The sequence below is a fragment of the Oncorhynchus gorbuscha genome, linkage group LG21 (genome assembly GCF_021184085.1).
Source record: "Oncorhynchus gorbuscha isolate QuinsamMale2020 ecotype Even-year linkage group LG21, OgorEven_v1.0, whole genome shotgun sequence".
Lineage (NCBI taxonomy): Eukaryota > Metazoa > Chordata > Actinopteri > Salmoniformes > Salmonidae > Oncorhynchus > Oncorhynchus gorbuscha.
In genome coordinates, this window is record NC_060193.1 from 30,352,956 (window position 1) to 30,375,478 (window position 22,523).

The 22,523-nt window shown below is 45.5% G+C and overlaps 1 protein-coding gene across 1 annotated transcript in view; it reads right to left on the minus strand.

Moving 5' to 3' along the window:
• The window catches only part of pde5ab (phosphodiesterase 5A, cGMP-specific, b), a 125,533-nt gene extending 104,393 nt beyond the window's left edge, over positions 1 to 21,140 (minus strand). Inside the window, exon 1 of the mRNA XM_046318977.1 lies at positions 21,011 to 21,140. Coding sequence (XP_046174933.1) covers positions 21,011 to 21,015 — 5 coding nt within the window. The 5' untranslated portion in view covers positions 21,016 to 21,140. The remainder of the gene's footprint in view (positions 1 to 21,010) is intronic.
• Positions 21,141 to 22,523: the final 1,383 nt, after the last annotated feature.

The window sequence follows — 22,523 nt, forward strand, 5'->3', positions numbered from 1 at the left end:
GCGCGCACGCTTGCATGCATGTGTGTGTGCATATACAGTGTGTGCGCATGTGCATGTCAGTGCGTTCAAGCATGAGCGTGTGCATGTGTGTGGAAAAGGTGCTTGCTTGGTGGGAAAGCAACACTGTGGAAAAAATCTGAGCGGAAACTCACTAATTAAATTGGATCAGTAGTTCTCAACTTATTTTTTTTTACCTCGGAACCCAAATTGATCAGGTTCGCCAATATTTACATCGTAATTTTTTTATTGTTCCCAAAATGCAATCTGGAAAACTATACGGATAGTAAATCTACCAATTATATGACATGGAACAACAGTCCCACATTCTCCTTGTTAATAATTTTATTTTGCCCATATTCTTGATGAAGAACGTTAAACTCACTGGTTTTAGACCACAAAATCAAACAAATCAGCGAAATAGCGCTACTAATAACTCTATTTTGAAAATACTAATTGAAGTTAAACAGTTTCGAGGTTAACTCAATTAAAAAATATATATTTTAAAAATTATATATATATATATATATAGGTTTCTTATTATTTCTAAACACTTTATACGTGCTTTTAGTCGTTTATGTTCAGAATGGAGTGTTTTTCATTGAAATAAAATAAAATATATATATAAATACATGTATTTTTTGTATTCTTTTGTATTATTATCTTCTAAGACACTCTCGACCCACTCCAGTCTGAACCAGTTGAGAATCGCTAAGTTCGATAACCAAACATTATCTTTGCATGGCCCAGGGGTGACGTTATTACACACACCGCCTCACAACACATTGCTCACCAGAAGGGCAACCTATGCGTGAGTCCATACTCAATGTATTTCTGAGCACCTCCAAGACAAATTATACATATTAATGGACTCGTTTCTTCAGACAGAAACGAAAGTAGGGAGATTGGACTTGTACAGTGGACCGTCTAACAATACAAAGAGTCGTTTCGGAGAGAACTTCCCTAACCCTGATGTTAACCTTAACCCAATTCAACTAACCTGCTATGTACATTCTGCCAACCTCTGTCGTTTAAAAGTCATCCTAACCATTTACGTAAACTATCCTAACATTTGCCGTTAGTTCTCGTAACCACCAACGTAAATTCTCACCGTAATTCTCAATATATTTTTTTACAACGCAATAAGGAACATGGTATCAGAGAAAGACGTATAATACTATATGTCCTCCAAGGGGCATGATAAGTTATACCATCCAATTCCTATGCCATTGTACGACTGGGTAATATGTATAATACTATATTTCCTTTCATTCGATACTGTACAACCACTATTCCATTCATAATGTAACCTAACTTCTATAGCATACTAATTGGAGGTAAGAGCGTTTACATACCAAATCCTAGGAATTGCCCTAAGACCAGATTGCTCTTTTAGGCTCTATGGTAGTAACCTGATTTACACACTTATTATCTGCAAATCAATCCTGTCTCAAATCATATAGTTCATTAATGTTGGCTAGTGCCACATACTAGGCAGACGTACAGCGCTCTGGTCAAAAGTAGTAGGGCCATACTGTATGTCTTTCTAGTATGTGGTTCTGGCTCTGGACAAAAGTAGTAGGGCCATACTGTATGTCTTTCTAGTATGTGGTTCTGGCTCTGGACAAAAGTAGTAGGGCCATTCTGTATGTCTTTCTAGTATGTGGTTCTGGCTCTGGACAGAAGTAGTAGGGCCATACTGTATGTCTTCCTAGTATGTGGTTCTGGCTCTGGACAAAAGTAGTAGGGCCATACTGTATGTCTTTCTAGTATGTGGTTCTGGCTCTGGACAAAAGTAGTAGGGCCATTCTGTATGTCTTTCTAGTATGTGGTTCTGGCTCTGGACAGAAGTAGTAGGGCCATACTGTATGTCTTCCTAGTATGTGGTTCTGGCTCTGGACAGAAGTAGTAGGGCCATACTGTATGTATTTCTAGTATGTGGTTCTGGCTCTGGACAAAAGTAGTAGGGCCATACTGTATGTATTTCTAGTATGTGGTTCTGGCTCTGGACAAAAGTAGTAGGGCCATACTGTATGTCTTTCTAGTATGTGGTTCTGGCTCTGGACAGAAGTAGTAGGGCCATACTGTATGTCTTTCTAGTATGTGGTTCTGGCTCTGGACAGAAGTAGTAGGGCCATACTGTATGTCTTTCTAGTATGTGGTTCTGGCTCTGGACAAAAGTAGTAGGGCCATATTGTAGGGAATAGGATCATTTGAGATGTATGCTAGGCTAGATCGACCGGTTTGTAAGGCATAATGATTTCCTAATCTCAGAAGCCTCTTTATCACCAAGCTTTGTTCGAGTCACATGTTGCTCTTCTGTTAAGAAACAGTGAGTTAGCATTGAGGGTCCAATTCATTAGGCATCAAACAGAAGATAGCAGATTGAAACAAGCAGGGAGTGGTACTTCCCAAACGTGTTCAATAAGAAACACTTTTCTTATTTTCTGTTGTGAAATGTTTTGTAACAGGTGCACTAATGAATACAACCAAGGTATTCTTCCCAACAATCGGAGGCAGAATTTCTGTGTTTACCATCCATCTCACGGTGCTGTGCAGTGGTGTAAAGCAACTAAGTATAAATACTTTGAAGTACCACTTACTGTGCCTCCAGAAAGTATTCATACCCCTTATTGCACATTTCTTGTGTTACAGCCTGAATTCAAAATGACACATTTTTTTTGTCTCACCCACCAACACACAATAACCCATAATGACAAAGTGAAAACATATTTTTAGAAATATTTACAAATTTATTGAAAATGAAATAGAGAAATATCTAATTTACATAAGTATTCACACACCTGAGTCAAAATCACCTTTTGCAGTGATTACAGCTGTATATCTTTATGTGTAAGTCTCTAAGAGCTTTGCACAACTGGATTGTACAATATTTGCACATGATTCTTTAAAAAAATATTCAAGCTCTGTCAAGTTGGTTGTTGATCATTGCTAGACAGCCATTTGCAAGTCTTGCCATAGATTTTCAATCCACTTTAAGTAAAAACTGTAATTAGGCCACTTCCGGCGCCGACTGAGATGGCCGCCTCGCTTCGCGTTCCTAGGAAACTATGCAGTTTTTTGTTTTTTTTACGTGTTATTTCTTACATTAGTACCCCAGGTCATCTTAGGTTTCATTACATACAGTCGAGAAGAACTACTGAATATAAGATCAGCGTCAACTCACCATCAGTACGACCAAGAATATGTTTTCCGCGACGCGGATCCTGTGTTCTGCCTTACAAACAGGACAACGGAATGGATCGCATGCAGCGACCCAAGGAAACGACTCCGAAAAAGAGGGAAACGCGGCGGTGTTCTGGTCAGACTCGAAAAAGGGCACATCGCGCACCACTTCCCAGTATTCTTCTTGCCAATGTCCAGTCTCTCGACAACAAGGTTGATGAAATCCGAGCAAGGGTGGCATTCCAGAGGGACATCAGAGACTGCAACGTTCTTTGCTTTACGGAGACATGGCTTACTGGGAAAACGCTATCCAGGGCGGTGCAGCCAACGGGTTTCTCCACGCATCGCGCCGACAGAAACAAACATCTCTCTGGTAAGAAGAGTGGCGGGGGCGTATGCCTCATGACTAACGGGACATGGTGTGATGAAGGAAACATACAGGAACTCAAATCCTTCTGTTCACCTGATTTAGAATTCCTCACAATCAAATGTAGACCGCATTATCTTCCAAGAGAATTCTCTTCGATTATAATCACAGCCGTATATATTCCCCCCCAAGCAGACACATCGATGGCTCTGAACGAACTTTATTTAACTCTTTGCAAACTGGAAAACATTTATCCGGAGGCTGCATTCATTGTAGCTGGGGATTTTAACAAAGCCAATCTGAAAACAAGACTCCCTAAAATTTTATCAGCATATCGATTGCGCAACCAGGGGTGGTAAAACCTTGGATCATTGTTACTCTAACTTCCGCGACGCATATAAGGCCCTGCCCCGCCCCCCTTTCGGAAAAGCTGACCACGACTCCATTTTGCTGATCCCTGCCTACAGGCAGAAATTAAAACAAGAGGCTCCCACGCTGAGGTCTGTCCAACGCTGGTCAGACCAAGCTGACTACACTCCAAGACTGTTTCCATCACGTGGACTGGGACATGTTTCGTATTGCGTCAGATGGGAATATTGACGAATACGCTGATTCGGTGTGCGAGTTCATTAGATGGTGCGTCGAAGATGTCGTTCCCATAGCAACGATAAAAACATTCCCTAACCAGAAACCGTGGATTGATGGCAGCATTCGCGTGAAACTGAAAGCGCGAACCACTGCTTTTAATCAGGGCAAGGTGTCTGGCAACATGACTGAATACAAACAGTGCAGCTATTCCCTCCGTAAGGCTATTAAACAAGCTAAGCGTCAGTACAGAGACAAAGTGGAATCTCAATTCAATGGCTCAGACACAAGAGGCATGTGGCAGGGTCTACAGTCAATCACGGACTACAAGATGAAATCCAGCCCAGTCACGGACCAGGATGTCTTGCTCCCAGGCAGACTAAATAACTTTTTTGCCCGCTTTGAGGACAATACAGTGCCACTGACACGGCCTGCAACGGAAACATGCGGTCTCTCCTTCACTGCAGCCGAGGTGAGTAAGACATTTAAACGTGTTAACCCTCGCAAGGCTGCAGGCCCAGACGGCATCCCCAGCCGCGCCCTCAGAGCATGCGCAGACCAGCTGGCCGGTGTGTTTACGGACATATTCAATCAATCCCTATACCAGTCTGCTGTTCCCACATGCTTCAAGAGGGCCACCATTGTTCCTGTTCCCAAGAAAGCTAAGGTAACTGAGCTAAACGACCACCGCCCCGTAGCACTCACTTCCGTCATCATGAAGTGCTTTGAGAGACTAGTCAAGGACCATATCACCTCCACCCTACCTGACACCCTAGACCCACTCCAATTTGCTTACCGCCCAAATAGGTCCACAGACGATGCAATCTCAACCACACTGCACACTGCCCTAATACCTATGTGAGAATGCTGTGTGAGAATGCTGTTCATCGACTACAGCTCGGCATTCAACACCATAGTACCCTCCAAGCTCGTCATCAAGCTCGAGACCCTGGGTCTCGACCCCGCCCTGTGCAACTGGGTACTGGACTTCCTGACGGGCCGCCCCCAGGTGGTGAGGGTAGGCAACAACATCTCCTCCCCGCTGATCCTCAACACGGGGGCCCCACAAGGGTGCGTTCTGAGCCCTCTCCAGTACTCCCTGTTCACCCACGACTGCGTGGCCACGCACGCCTCCAACTCAATCATCAAGTTTGCGGACGACACAACAGTGGTAGGCTTGATTACCAACAACGACGAGACTGCCTACAGGGAGGAGGTGAGGGCCCTCGGAGTGTGGTGTCAGGAAAATAACCTCACACTCAACGTCAACAAAACTAAGGAGATGATTGTGGACTTCAGGAAACAGCAGAGGGAACACCCCCCTATCCACATCGATGGAACAGTAGTGGAGAGGGTAGCTAATTTTAAGTTCCTCGGCATACACGTCACAGACAAACTGAATTGGTCCACTCACACTGACAGCGTCGTGAAGAAGCGCAGCAGCGCCTATTCAACCTCAGGACGCTGAAGAAATTCGGCTTGTCACCAAAAGCACTCACAAACTTCTACAGATGCACAATCGAGAGCATCCTGGCGGGCTGTATCACCGCCTGGTACGGCAACTGCTCCGCCCTCAACCGTAAGGCTCTCCAGAGGGTAGTGAGGACTGCACAACGCATCACCGGGGGCAAACTACCTGCCCTCCAGGACACCTACACCACCCGTTGTTACAGGAAGGCCATAAAGATCATCAAGGACATCAACCACCGAACCACTGCCTGTTCACCCCGCTATCATCCAGAAGGTGAGGTCAGTACAGGTGCATCAAAGCTGGGACCGAGAGACTGAAAAACAGCTTCTATCTCAAGGCCATCAGACTGTTAAACAGCCACCACTAACACTGAGTGGCTGCTGCCAACACACTGTCATTGACACTGACCCAACTCCAGCCATTTTAATAATGGGAATTGATGGAAAATGATGTAAATATATCACTAGCCACTTTAAACAATGCTACCTTATATAATGTTACTTACCCTACATTATTCATCTCATATGCATATGTATATACTGTACTCTACATCATCGACTGCATCCTTATGTAACACATGTATCACTAGCCACTTTAACTATGCCACTTTGTTTACTTTGTCTACACACTCATCTCATATGCATATACTGTACTCGATACCATCTACTGTATGCTGCTCTGTACCATCACTCATTCATATATCCTATGTACATGTTCCTTATCCCCTTACACTGTGTATAAGACAGTAGTTTTGGAATTGTTAGTTAGATTACTTGTTGGTTATCACTGCATTGTCGGAACTAGAAGCACAAGCATTTCGCTACACTCGCATTAACATCTGCTAACCATGTGTATGTGACAAATAAAATTTGATTTGATTTGATTTGATTTAAGGAACATTCAATGTCATCTTGGTAAACAACTCCAGTGTATATTTGGCCTTGTGTTTTAGGTTATTGTCATGCTGAAAGGTGAATTGGTCTCCCAGTGTCTGTTGGAGGCAGACAGAACAAGGTTTTCCTCCAGGATTTTGCCTGTGCTTAGCTCTATTCTGTTTATTTTTATCCCCCCAAAAAACTCCCTAGTCCTTGCCGATGACAAGCATACCCATAACATGATGCAGCCACCACCATGCTTGATATGTTGTGTTGGATTTGCCCGAAACATAACGCGTTGTATTCACGACATAAAGTTATTTTCTTTGCCACATGTTCAGCAGTTTTACTTTAGTGCCTTTTTGCAAACAGGATGCACGTTTTGGAATATATTACATTTACATTTAAGTCATTTAGCAGACGCTCTTATCCAGAGCGACTTACAAATTGGTGCATTCACCTTATGACATCCAGTGGAACAGCCACTTTACAATAGTGCAACTAAATCTTTTAAGGGGGGGGGGGTGAGAAGGATTACTTTATCCTATCCTAGGTATTCCTTAAAGAGGTGGGGTTTCAGGTGTCTCCGGAAGGTGGTGATTGACTCCGCTGTCCTGGCGTCGTGAGGGAGTTTGTTCCACCATTGGGGGGGCCAGAGCAGCGAACAGTTTTGACTGGGCTGAGCGGGAACTGTACTTCCTCAGTGGTAGGGAGGCGAGCAGGCCAGAGGTGGATGAACGCAGTGCCCTTGTTTGGGTGTAGGGCCTGATCAGAGCCTGGAGGTACTGAGGTGCCGTTCCCCTCACAGCTCCGTAGGCAAGCACCATGGTCTTGTAGCGGATGCGAGCTTCAACTGGAAGCCAGTGGAGAGAGCGGACGAGCGGGGTGACGTGAGAGAACTTGGGAAGGTTGAACACCAGACGGGCTGCGGCGTTCTGGATGAGTTGTAGGGGGTTAATGGCACAGGCAGGGAGCCCAGCCAACAGAGAGTTGCAGTAATCCAGACGGGAGATGACAAGTGCCTGGATTAGGACCTGCACCGCTTCCTGTGTGAGGCAGGGTCGTACTCTGCGGATGTTGTAGAGCATGAACCTACAGGAACGGGCCACCGCCTTGATGTTAGTTGAGAACGACAGGGTGTTGTCCAGGATCACGCCAAGGTTCTTAGCGCTCTGGGAGGAGGACATTTACATTACATTTACATTTAAGTAATGTAAATGTCCTCCTCCCAGAGCGCTAAGAACCTTGGCGTGATCCTGGACAACACCCTGTCGTTCTCAACTAACATCAAGGCGGTGGCCCGTTCCTGTAGGTTCATGCTCTACATGGAGTTGTCAACCGTGATGGCGAGATCATGGAACGGGCAGTCCTTCCCCGGGAGGAAGAGCAGCTCCGTCTTGCCGAGGTTCAGCTTGAGATGGTGATCCGTCATCCACACTGATATGTCTGCCAGACATGCAGAGATGCGATTCGCCACCTGGTCATCAGAAGGGGGAAAGGAGAAGATTAATTGTGTGTCGTCTGCATAGCAATGATAGGAGAGACCATGTGAGGTTATGACAGAGCCAAGTGACTAAGTGACTTGGTGTATAGCGAGAATAGGAGAGGGCCTAGAACAGAGCCCTGGGGGACACCAGTGGTGAGAGCGCGTGGTGAGGAGACAGATTCTCGCCACGCCACCTGGTAGGAGCGACCTGTCAGGTAGGATGCAATCCAAGCGTGGGCCGCGCCGGAGATGCCCAACTCGGAGAGGGTGGAGAGGAGGATCTGATGGTTCACAGTATCGAAGGCAGCCGATAGGTCTAGAAGGATGAGAGCAGAGGAGAGAGAGTTAGCTTTAGCGGTGCGGAGCGCCTCCGTGATACAGAGAAGAGCAGTCTCAGTTGAATGATTAGTCTTGAAACCTGACTGATTTGGATCAAGAAGGTCATTCTGAGAGAGATAACGGGAGAGCTGGCCAAGGACGGCACGTTCAAGAGTTTTGGAGAGAAAAGAAAGAAGGGATACTGGTCTGTAGTTGTTGACATCGGAGGGATCGAGTGTAGGTTTTTTCAGAAGGGGTGCAACTCTCGCTCTCTTGAAGACGGAAGACTTAGCAAACGAGGATCGGATGTCGTCGACCTTCTTTTCAAAATGGTTGACGAAGTCCTCTGCAGAGAGGGAGGAGGGGGGAGGAGGATTCAGGAGGGAGGAGAAGGTGGCAAAGAGCTTCCTAGGGTTAGAGACAGATGCTTGGAATTTAGAGTGGTAGAAAGTGGCTTTAGCAGCAGAGACAGAAGAGGAAAATGTAGAGAGGAGGGAGTGAAAGGATGCCAGGTCCGCAGGGAGGCGAGTTTTCCTCCATTTCCGCTCGGCTGCCCGGAGCCCTGTTCTGTGAGCTCGCAATGAGTCGTCGAGCCACGGAGCGGGAGGGGAGGACCGAGCCGGCCTGGAGGATAGGGGGCATAGAGAGTCAAAGGATGCAGAAAGGGAGGAGAGGAGGGTTGAGGAGGCAGAATCAGGAGATAGGTTGGAGAAGGTTTGAGCAGAGGGAAGAGATGATAGGATGGAAGAGGAGAGAGTAGCGGGGGAGAGAGAGCGAAGGTTGGGACGGCGCGATACCATCCGAGTAGGGGCAGTGTGGGAAGTGTTGGATGAGAGCGAGAGGGAAAAGGATACAAGGTAGTGGTCGGAGACTTGGAGGGGAGTTGCAATGAGGTTAGTGGAAGAACAGCATCTAGTAAAGATGAGGTCGAGCGTATTGCCTGCCTTGTGAGTAGGGGGGGAAGGTGAGAGGGTGAGGTCAAAAGAGGAGAGGAGTGGAAAGAAGGAGGCAGAGAGGAATGAGTCAAAGGTAGACGTGGGGTGATTACAGTCGCCCAGAACTGTGAGAGGTGAGCCATCCTCAGGAAAGGAGCTTATCAAGGCATCAAGCTCATTGATGAACTCTCCGAGGGAACCTGGAGGGCGATAAATGATAAGGATGTTAAGCTTGAAAGGGCTGGTAACTGTGACAGCATGAATTCAAAGGAGGCGATAGACAGATGGGTAAGGGGAGAAAGAGAGAATGACCACTTGGGAGAGATGAGGATCCCGGTGCCACCACCCCGCTGACCAGAAGCTCTCGGGGTGTGCGAGAACACGTGGGCGGACGAAGAGAGAGCAGCAGGAGTAGCAGTGTTATCTGTGGTGATCCATGTTTCCGTCAGTGCCAAGAAGTCGAGGGACTGGAGGGAGGCATAGGCTGAGATGAACTCTGCCTTGTTGGCCGCAGATCGGCGGTTCCAGAGGCTACCGGAGACCTGGATCTCCACATGGGTCGTGCGCGCTGGGACCACCAGATTAGGGTGGCCGCGGCCACGCGGTGTGGAGCGTTTGTATGGTCTGTGCAGAGAGGAGAGAACAGGGATAGACAGACACATAGTTGACAGGCTACAGAAGAGGCTACGCTAATGCAAAGGAGATTGGAAGGACAAGTGGACTACACGTCTCGAATGTTCAGAAAGTTAAGCTTACGTAGCAAGAATCTTATTGACTAAAATGATTAAAATGATACAGTACTGCTGAAGTAGGCTAGCTGGCAGTGGCTACGTTGTTGACTTTGTAGGCTAGCTGGCAGTGGCTGCGTTGTTGACACTACACTAATCAAGTCGTTCCGTTGAGTGTAATAGTTTCTACAGTGCTGCTATTCGGGGGCTAGCTGGCTAGCTAGCAGTGTTGATTACGTTACGTTGCGTTAAAAGAACGACAATAGCTGGCTAGCTAACCTAGAAAATCGCTCTAGACTACACAATTATCTTTGATACAAAGGTGGCTATGTAGCTAGCTATGTAGCTAGCTACGATCAAACAAATCAAACCGTTGTACTGTAATGAAATTAAATGAAAATGTGATACTACCTGTGGAGCGAAGCGGAATGCGACCGGGTTGTTGAGTGCGGAAGTTCTATTCGGTAGACGTTGGCTAGCTGTTGGCTAGCTAGCAGTGTCTCCTACGTTAAGGACGACAAATAGCTGGCTAGCTAACCTCGGTAAATTAAGATAATCACTCTAAGACTACACACTCTAAACTACACAATTATCTTGAATACGAAGACCGCAAAGACAACTATGTAGCTAGCTAACACTACACTAATCAAGTCGTTCAGTTGAGTGTAATAGTTTCTACAGTGCTGCTATTCGGTAGACGGTGGACATTAGCTAGCTGGCTAGCTGCTGGGCAGATAGCAATGTAGACTACGTTAGGACGACGAAATACGATAATTACGCAATTATCTTTAATACAAAGACGGCTATGTAGCTAGCTAAGAAGAAATTGCTAAGATTAGACAAATCAAACCGTTGTACTATAATGAAATGTAATGAAATGTAATGAAAAAGTTATACTACCTGCGGACCGAAGTGCAGATGCGACCGCTCGCTCCAACCCGGAAGTGGCTTCCTTCTTTTCACTCTGTCATTTAGGTTAGTATTGTGGAGTAACTACAATATTGTTTATCCATCCTCAGTTTTCTCCCATCACAGCCATTGGTAACTGTTTTAAAGTCACCATTGGCCTCATGGTGAAATCCCTGAGCCATTTCCTTCTTCTCCGGCAACTGAGTTATGGAAGGGCGCCTGTATCATTTTAGTGACTGGGTGTATTGATACACCATCCAATGTCTAATCAATAACTTCACCACGCTCAAAGGGATATTCACTCTGCTTTTTACCAATAGGTGTCCCTCTGCGAGGCATTGGAAAACCTCCCTGGTCTTTGTGGTTGAATCTGTGTTTGAAATTCACTGCTCGACTGAGGGACTTTACAGATAATTGTATGTGTGGGGTACAGAGATGAGGTAGTTCTACAAAAACAATATTAACACTATTATTGCACACAGAGTGAGTCCATCCAAGTTATTAAGGACATTTTTACGCCTGAACTTATTTAGGCTCTTGCCATAACAAAGTGGACGAATGCTTATTGACGAAAGACATTTCAGGTGATTTATTTGTATTGATTTGTGCACATTTAAAAAAACATAATTTCACTTTGAAATGATGGGGTATTGTGTGTAGGCCTGCAACACAACATGTACATGTAAATCCATTTTAAATTCAGGCTGTAACACAACAAAACGTGGAAATAGTCATGGAGAGTGAATACTTTCTGAAGGTACTGTAAGACGTTTCTTTTTTTTAGGGTACTTTACTATTTGTACTTTACTAACTGTACTTTACTATTTCTATTTCTGACAACTTCCACATTTACTTCACTATATTCCTAAACACAATATGTACTTTTTACTCCCGTACATTTTCCCCCAACAACCTAAAGTACGTGTTACATTTCGAATGTGCAGGCAAGACAGCAATATGGTACAATTCACACACCTATCATTATAACATGTCGTCATCCCGACTGCCTCTGATCTGGCGGACTCACTAAACACAAATGCTGGGTTTGTAAATAATGTCTGAGTGTTGGAGTGTGTCCCGGGCTGTCCGCAAATAAATACAAATGAAATACAAATTGTGCCGTCGTCTGGTTTGCTTAATAAAGAAGTTGATGTTGTAGCATTTACTTTGTACTTTTATTCAAGTATGACAATTGAGTACTTCTTCCACCACTGGTGCTGTGTGTGCAACAATCATGTCCCACGCCCCTCACTTTCTTGAAAGGTGTTTACAAACCTTGGGAAAGGATTGTACACCAAAGTCCCACCGTACACACACACACACAGAGAGAGAGGGATGGTGTCATTGCTTATGGACATAAGACTATAAGTAAAGATATGCCTATCCCGAGAGGAACACGTGTACATTCCTAAAACGCCAGCAGCTCACAGATAGTCAGTTCAGTTTAGGTTAATGAAAAACAGGCAGGCTCTAAACTACAGTAGGTTCAATGGATTTCACCTGCAGTAAGTTTGTTTTTTACGTTTTCAAAACACCTCCATTCATCGTGTAATAATATCGTATCACATTAAAAGAATATCCTATCTATAGGTACTGCAAATATTTCTATCACGTTGACAAAAGAGTGCTCTAACTTTTAAGTACATCCTAAGTTCAAACGCAATGTTTACTCCTTACATCTCTCATTTATCTTGAAAATAGTTTGTGATAATATTCTCTGTTTTGGAATACCAGATGTGAAAAAAAAACCCCGAAACACATTAGACCCTAAATGGTCTTTTAATGATCCATATTTGGTAACGACGAGGCTCCTTATACAATTTCAGATATCGTGGGAGGATCGTTGTTGCTTGGCAACTGGGGGCAAGAGGTGGCGGTTTTGAGTCTTTCCTGCCTTCCCCTTGTTGGTCCAGGAAGAGCCTTCTGGAGGCGTATCAGCAACACGATGATGCCCCCGTTTGTCATCGTTGTGTATTTCTCATATAGGCATGGAGCCACAGATGGCGAACAACGGATGGGTATATCTGCTGCTAGTTACAGACCTCTGGGGGAGATACTACTGGGATTGGATGATGACGTTATAGGAAAGGCCCTGCAAACAATGTGTAGACGAGAGGGTCAACCCCTGTCAAAATCTGTCCACGGGTGAATACAGCAATGAGCAGACCGACAATCAGACCGATAAGCTGACGACTCCCATTGTTTAGGCGGAGACAAGACCATCTCATCATTACATCCAGTATCTCTGTTGACACCCAGCAGAGGATCTACTGTGCACGGCCAACGTTAATCTTGGTCTAACCTGTCCTTAACATGCAAGTATGCACGCATGCTCTCCCGACTCCCTACACTATAGTGTAAATGTCACTCTCTATTCAACATAGCACAGGGCTACAGGTTTGTCATGCCCTGTCCTACTTTGATAGAAGAGTCCTTGGATTATCTAACTTAATGTGGTTTATGGGGACGGGGCTCTCCTAATTGCTCTTCTAATTGCCACTGTGGGGATCCGGCGGGGCTTAACGAGTGTGCAACTGATCAGCTTTTCTCCCTGGTAGGTAATTGATGCCAGTTGATGTCATTGAGAGCCATCACTTGCCTTAATCAGCAAGTCACTGATTAAAGACTTGGATTACAACCAGTAGATACCTGCCACGGCCATCAAGGACCACAGTCAACCACTCCCGATAAACCATGTCAATTCTTCAAATACTTAAAGTAACTCAAGATTATGGGGAATAATAACACACAAACTAATATCAATTTCCACTTTGAGTTACAATAGTTCTGGGAACATATTCCTAGAACTCTCTGTTGTTCACTGAGGCAGTAATAATAATATGTTCTTATCCCATTCTCCTGTCACCCTATCCCAAGGCACTGCCGGATTACAGTGTTATCTGGTAATAAGTGTCTAAACAGACTAATAACCTGTTAATTCCCTGCGAGTGGTTCTGAACTTCAGTCGGTAAAAGCCACCTTTGACAGAGCTTGCCATAAGTAATCAGTGACCTAATGCAGGGGTGTTTTTACTGAGATAAACACTGTCATTAGTTGGAGTTCCATGCACAACAACAAGACAAAACCACATCAACACTGTCGATAGGTAACGCAACAACAAGACAAATTGACGTCAACTTTGCTGAACTGGAAAACAGTTTCTTATTTTGATGTAGGAAGAGAAACAGCCACGCGTGATGACAGAGAGGGAGAAATGTTTATATTTGAACCAAGTGGTGTTCATAATTTTCTTTCAAATAATGGGTTTCCACAACGTTATTTTCATCAACATGACCATTTTCAATATGGCTCCAACAATACTGTTGTGAGGGTAAGCTGCCACTTCCTGAAATTCTCCCAGCACAGTGGGTGAGGCAGAACAACCCATCACACTCATTCCCCCACACCTCATTCCTCCCATTTTGACACATTCTATTAGATGATAAGAAAAAATGTATTAAATGAAAACTCCATTAATTCCAACAGAGAGGCCTTGGTGTCTGGTGCAGAGGCAGCAAGCAGCCGGCAGGCAGATCCAGCTACACCCTAAATGAATTAGCCCACTGCTGTGTCTGAGCTGTGTGTGGAGCTGTGGGGCTAGAGAGCTCTGTTGCTCTGGGGGCTGGCAGTGGTGGGTGATGAATGTGTGGCATTAGGCGCCAGCCTGCCAGGCTGGGTGTTGGAGATGAGCCGGCTCTTGGGCATCCATCAGCGCCCAGGGAGGTCTGTCTGGGTATAGCCAGATGCCCAGGATGCTTGGTTGGCACAGTCGTCTAGCAGGCACAAACACATACAGAAAAGATAGAGAGGGAGATTGTGCAGAAGAGACAAAGAGGGAGGCAGAGAGACAAAGTGGGAGATGAGAGAGAAAGAGAGAGTGAGCGAGCGAGAAAGAAGGGGTGAGACAGAGAGAGTGAGACAGAGCGATATACAGAGGACGGGGAGAGAGAGAGAGAGAGAGAGAGAGAGAGAGAGAGAGAGAGAGAGAGAGAGAGAGAGAGAGAGAGAGAGAGAGAGAGAGAGAGAGAGAGAGAGACTGAATGACATAATGCCATTTGAAATGTCTTTATTCTTTTGGAAATTTGTGTGTAATGTTTCCTGCTAATTTTTTTAATTGTTTATTTCACTTGCCTTGGCAATGTAAACATATGTTTCCCATGCCAATAAAGCCCCTTAAATTGAAATTGAATTTAGACAGAGGGTGATACAGAGAGGGAGAGAGAAGGAAAGAGAGAGCACCACCATCCCCTGGGTGGTTCGGCTCGGGTCTTTCTAATAGATATTAATGATGCTGCCACATTGTTATTAAACCCATGGTTAATGTTTGGTTCTGGAGAGAGGCTGGTAAACATGGTTCAGTTTGTAATGTTTTGGTTTTAGGGATTCATCCACTTGTTACAGGCGTGATGAATGCCCTTGATTACTGTGCATGCTTTAACATACAGTGGGGAATTCTTACTGGTTGGTCGATGATCAAATACTTATGTCATGCAATAAAGTGCAAATGAATGACTTAAAGATCATACAATGTGATTTTCTGGATGTTTGTTTTAGATTCCATCTCTCACAGTTGAAGTGTACCTATGATAAAAATTACAGACCTCTACATGCTTTGTAAGTAGGAAAACCTGCAAAATCGTCAGTGTATAAAAAAATACTTGTTCTCCCCACTGTATGTGCTCCTAGTTGAGTGCCTGTTAACACCGTGACGAATTGAGAAATGTGATTGCCACCCTGTTTTTATGACCGTTGTTTTCGTTGTCTGAGGTGCGGCCGCCCAGGGGATAAGATGCAGGGGAGAGGGACGCTACGTTTGACTGAAGCTGTGGCAGAGCTCTTTTTTTTGGAAGCCTCGGTTTTGTTAAGAGAAGTATGATTTGATAGACGATGCCCGGAGTTAGTTAGCCGTCATGCTTTCCCTCCACCTGCACGGAAACCGTTTTTTTTTTGTCTCATTTGATTATGTAACTGGTTTAGTTTTACATCCTCCCTCCATTTTCGTGCACCACTAACTGGTTCATTTATGGATACTGACAATTGGAGGGAAATCAAACAGACCGAAGAGTGACCTGCCTCTGACACTCCTTCCATGTTCTTCCACTCAATCCCTAACTAAAATAACCTGTGTAGCCTATGGTACAAATGCTATTTAGAGCTCCCCATGCTCTTGGTGTAAACTTAGAGTGGTGTAGTTGGATCTATGGTACCGAATTGAGTTTAGTCACAGCCCCTCTTAGCCAGGGTGAGACACGTTCAACTAAACAACATTTCTTTCAAAATATAGTAAGTAGCCTACCTACGGTGTTGAGCAGCAATATATTTATGTTACCAATTTTGCCCTCTAATGTTTATATCAAATAATATTTCTCCACAGGTGGGTTTCCGTGTATAACATTTTGCTTGGCTAAAATTCAGGTTGAAATCAAATATCACTTAAGTTAGCCATCATTGGCCTAAAAATCTTTGGACCCCCCTGTCATGTCATTTAATACAGTGGTTCCCAACTTCGGTCGTCCAGTACCCCCGCAGGTGTGCTTGTCTGGGGATACAATACAAATGTGTACTGTTGGGGGGTACTGGAGGACTGGAGTTGGGAACCACTGATCTCGTAGACCAGACGCAGACACGTCTTCCCAGCAGCAACCTCCATCCCGCACACGTCTTAGCCCAGGACAGGGGACGAAACGGAGCGCATGACTCAGGAGAGTGCTAGAGATGGATATGGCCATATTTAGGTATCAAATATTCCATCTTCCTCCTCCATCCTTTTTGTTTAATCTCACACACTCGAGAGAGAGATTTATTGAATTCAATTTCCTCGCATAAATGCTGAGACGTGCGAGAGCGAGACACTCACCTCGGGGGAGCGGAAACGTGTCCTAGATTTCGTTTCCGTCTGACAGGGCAAGCGTCAGCGACACGCTATCGTAGCTCAGACCTCATCGGAAACACATGGCCTGGTCAGTGTAAGTGTTTGAGCGATACTTCAGTAGCACTCAATCACGTTACCCTCGAGTCAAATCTGAAGTACTTTTTTAGAGCCTGAAAGCTCGGAGTCATGTCCCCCCCAGTCCCTTAGGTGTGAGGGTGTGAAACGTTTGCCCCGATTCCATGCTACCTTACATATACAACCTCAACTAAGCAGCAGTGGCCTTTTCTACATCTACATCCTCTTCCCTCGTTTGGCCACGGCACTTCTACTCGTCTCGTTTCTTGGCTATTTCTAACTCGCGTCCCAAAATTGATATTTGGGACGGACACAATGGGAACTTGGCACTGCTCGGCTACCCCCCGAGGGAAAAAGTGACTCACGAAACCTCAAACCCCCCCAAAAAATGTCAGCCGCCACCACGTCACTGAGGTCTCCCTCCATTCCCAGAGAGAAAGGGAGAGTGTGCGCGTGCGCGTGCATGTGAATGTGTGTGTGAGACATGTAACGGTCTCCCGAGGGACATACTGTAGATCTGATATGCATCTTTCAACTTTGCCTTTCTCTTTTCCCCTCTGGACGAATGCCATTCCCCTGTGATGAGAAGCATATGGGCTGTTGCTTACATGATGGCATTGTGAAGTAATAACTTCCAAGCAGGGCCTGCAGGCCTAATCCAAATGAAGCCGCTGACTTAGCCATTAATAAAACGGATGGAGCCCTTCCGTTGCTTTTCTTTTGAGCAAATACATATTTAGAAAACAGAGGCGACACACCAGCGCGTTTGTGTATCTTGTCATGGATTTGAAAGGTGGGTTGAGGCTGTAAATCTAGCATGGGAATGTATAGAGATCGCAGCGTTGTATTTGTCCCGCTGTGGCGTCTGTGAGCGCACGGGCAGCTCCATTGAGACCGTCTCCATTTTGAAGTAGTCCATTTTCTTCTTCTACCATGTGTCTTTATATTATGTGGGAACAGAAAAATCACTTGGAGCTGATTTCCTGGTGTTTTTTACAGTCTTTTATGTCCAACAATGAAAGTTATAAATAGTACACACAAAAATGACATTTCTAATTAGTTTGTTCAGATTACAAATTAAACCACCATTTGGGGAACCCTGACCTGGATGGAATAACGTGATCCTTCCTTAACCCATAGGAAGTCCCACCGAGTTGACTACTTCAAAACCAAACCTTAACACTTAACTTACCAAACGAAATGAAAATGCCTAAACTTAACTCAATGTTAAACCCTTTAACCTAACCCCTAACCCTAACCTTATCCCCTAGCCTAGCTCAAATTAGCCACCTAGCCAACGTTAGCCACAACAAATTCGTAACATATCATACAAATTGCAAAATGTCATCTGAATTGTAATTCGTAATATACCTGACGAATTGAAATTAGTAATATATCATAACTAAATGGATGATGCACATCCACAAATGAATACATACCATACGAAACAATATCATACTAAATGGAGTATCTTGGATTTGCATACAGAATAATACAATATGCTCTGAGACCAGGTTGGGAACACTCAAGTCAGACACTGTCAAACCATGAGATCTTATTGCAACAGACACCGTTACCAGGCAATGCTGGTGTGTCACCACTTGAGAGCAGAGTGCCAGACAAAGACTGCAGTCTGATGGAATGTTAGTCGGAAGTTAAACGTTGACCATTATCTCTTCCTCTAGTCAAAATCCTCTAGCCAGAAACACCCCATCTGTCAAGAGACACTGCTCCAACGTTACATACATTGTACACACAATCAGTGTTGGCCACAGGTAGCCTAACATTTAGAGTGCTGGGCCAATAACCTGAAAGGTTGCTAGTGTGAATCCCTGAGCCGACAAGGTGACAAATCTGTCTATGTGCCCTTGAGCAAGGCACTTAACCCTAATTGCTGCACGGTCGCCACTGATAATGGCAGACCCTGGCTGTGACCCCACTCTCCGCGAGTGTCTCAGGGTGGGAAAAAAACAACACGTGTCCACATCACACATGCGTGTATAAGCACCCACCAAATTTTATAATACTTACATCGACACACTTTGGGCATCAACATACTCGGCCCTTTCAGATGATAAAAGAGCTCTCCACACCAATCAAGATACCGACAGACACCCGCACCAAAACCAACAGCAAGGGACGCACAAATCCCAAAAGAAATGCCCCAGAGACATTTCCACAACCAGACCAACAAAACCAGATTGTTAGGTTTTCAGGGCAGAATGAGCAACAGACCAGAACGGACCAAAAAGCTGTGAAGAAGAAGCCACCTATCATCAGAGCAAACAACAAACTCATCCCCAGCATCAGGTACATCATCCCCAGCATCAGGTACATCATCCCCAGCATCAGGTACATCATCCCCAGCATCAGGTACATCATCCCCAGCATCAGGTACATCATCCCCAGCATCAGGTACATCATCCCCAGCATCAGGTACAGTAAATCTACTGTGACGGAAGCCTCTCCTATCCCCCGTCCTGACTGCACAGCCAGCAGGACTGCAGGGATACTTCGCCTGTAAATAGAACAATGCAAAGAATTCTCCCCCGAGTCCAGTCTTAGGCAGAACTAGAACAGCATGTGCAGAGTGCTGATGCCCTCTGATGAAGCACTGTGGTTAGTTAAGAACAGAGGGATAGGCCCATAGTTAGTAGGGAAGGATGTGTCTTTTGTGTTTAATAACCTTGTAAATATGGGCGACAAACAGAGAAGAGACAGTTGGTGGAGAGAGAGAGAGAGAGAGAGAGAGAGAGAGAGAGAGAGAGAGAGAGAGAGAGAGAGAGAGAGAGAGAGAGAGAGAGAGAGAGAGAGAGAGAGAGAGAGAGAGAGAGAGAGAGAACGGGAGAGAGAAAGAAGGAGAGGGAAGCATGCTGTCTCTAGAGTTTAACAAGGAAACTGACCAGCAGGGAAGCCCTAAGCTTCCTCCATACAGACTCCAGTCATCACGGGGTTTGGACAAATCAGGATCGTCCACTCTAAAAAGGTTAGAGGTCAGAGGTGATGCTGCACAACGGTTTGTATTTCTATCTCAATACAGATGTTTTTAGAGGAATCTCTCCCTCCCAGGGTCTGACACGGACACCGACTCCCACGAAGATTGGCTTCACTCTGCGAACAGCTGTGTTCCTGGGAGCCACTGGCGATGTTTACTGTGATGTGTTTATTAAAATTGTATTTAGCATCACCATGGACGCACATAGGGAAACGCGTAAAAGAGACCCCACGCTTCTGGCGAATTGAAGCATGAGCTGGGAGCTGTCAGAAATGCGAAAGACAAGAGACGAGACGTACGCAGCAAGGTTACACAGACCCACGCCACGACCGTCGCTGACGCTAAACGAAGGGCAATAAATGTAGTCTGGAGGCGAGCTGGGAAAAACAAGCCTGCATGTTGGAAAAGTCTTGGACTGTGAGTGAATATAAATCATAAGGACGTAAATGCCCCCGCTCCGAGACAGCGGGGCCACTTAAGTTGTTTTTCCGTCTGCCTGGCGTTTCTTCTGCGCCGGTGTAAAAGTTTCACTCAGAAAGAATTACGTCGTGAGGTTGTTCCATTATGCACAGTCAATTATAGTCACAGGTCTGCTCCGATGCCATGCACTTAAAGTAATGCCGTCTTAGCACACACACACATCCACTTGCGCACACACGCATGAAGGCATGCACACACACCAGAGGAGGCTGGTGGGAGGAGCTCTAGGAGGACGGGCTCATTGTAATGGCAGGAATGAATGGAATGACAAACAAGTTGTTTCCATGTGTTTCGTACCATTCCCTTGATTCCATTCCAGCTATTACAATGAGCCCGTCCTCCTAGAGCTCCTCCCACCAGCCTCCTCTGGCACACACACACACACACACACACACACACACACACACACACACACACACACACACACACACACACACACACACACACACACACACACACACACACACACACACACACACACACACACACACACACACACACACTCTCCTAAATGCCAGAAGTGATTTCTGGTTGTGTGTGAGAGCACAGTGTGTTTCTCAGTTTCACAGTTACCCTTAACCCTATGAAGTGAGCCCATAACTCATCCGAGCTGCTGGGATAAGCACTCGTAAACACACACACGCACAAACTCTCCCAGTCACAGCGATGGGAAAGATGATAAACTCACAGTCGGGACGACACAGCGTCCCCTCTATCGCTGCAGTACTCACCCCATGGTGGAGGAATGTGTTCCCTCTCTCTTCTGACCACGACTGCTACCACCGAACACACACTCTGACACCAGAGACAAGGGGTTTCCTCTCTTCTCCGTTCCTCCTCTCCTCTCGTGTAAAACTTTTCCCCTTTCTGGCGAGGGCTCTGGGAGGACTGGCTGTTTATTTATATCCTTTTTTGGGACTAGAGGGGATGGAGGAATCGAGGGGATGGAGAGAGGGATTCATAATTGCTCCCTCTCTGCCAAGGCGGAGAAGTAGCCGGCCCCCACCGCTACAACCCCTTCTTCCACCCCTCCACATCTCGCATCCCCCCCCCCCTTCCTCCCTACTGTGCAGCCCTGCAGGGATAGTGAGCTGGGACCTCTTGTTGTAACGTCTCTCTCTCCCCTTATCTTTCTCTCGCTCTTTTCCTCTCCTCTAACCCTCTCTTTCTCTCTCACCAACTTTCTATTTCTTTCCCCTTCTCTCTTCTCCATCCTTTTATTGTATTTCTCCTTTTATTGTATATCTCCCTATCTCCATCGCTCCTTTTATTGTATTTCTCCGTTTATTGTATATCTCCCTATCTCCCCTTTTATTGTATTTCTCCTAGCTCCTTTTATTGTATTTCTCCATCTCCGCGCTCCGTATTTTTATTGTATATCTCCCTATCTCCATCTCCATCGCTCCTTTTATTGTATTTCTCCCTATCTCCAGCTCCTTTTATTGTATTTCTCCCTATCTCCATCGCTCCTTTTATTGTATATCTCCCTATCTCCATCGCTCCGTTTATTGTATATCTCCCTATCTCTCAGCAACTCTCAGAAGACACATGCTCTTCAAACATACAGGCCCTTTGATCATGTGTGTTTATGAGTGAGTGAAAGGGTTGACATTGAAATCTCAGGTCCACCACTCCCACTAACTAATCTCCATGTTTAAGTCCTGGTTGCTCTGCTGGGACAGAGATATTCCCTCTCCTCTACACTTCCCTAGTAACATGGAGTTTCAGAAGTTGAAAACAGGGAAATCACAGTGTCTGGGGTGAGACATGATGCAACGGTGTGTGTGTATGGGATGTGTGAGCAGTTGGATGTAGTCTGAGGGTTTGGCTGTTTCTAATTGATCATTTCCATCACTGAGTATGCGTGTGCGTATAACCTCACGGGAGTGTGTGTGTGTGTGTGTGTGTGTGTGTGTGTGTGTGTGTGTGTGTGTGTGTGTGTGTGTGTGTGTGTGTGTGTGTGTGTGTGTGTGTGTGTGTGTGTGTGTGTGTGTGTGTGTGTGTGTGTGTGTGTGTGTGTGTGTGTGTGTGTTGTGGCGTGAGTGCCGGTGCATGTAAGGTCTAAGATGTGTGTGTCACCTGCCGTGGCGTGAGGATGAGTTAAGCTTTGTTTCCGCTGGATGAAAGGATCCCAACAGACCCGCTGGGTGGTTGGTCCTCTGCTTCAAAGGTTACGGGGGGTTCAAAGAGACATCCTATTCCTACGCCAAATGCTACATTTCTTTGCTTAAATCTGGTTCCTTC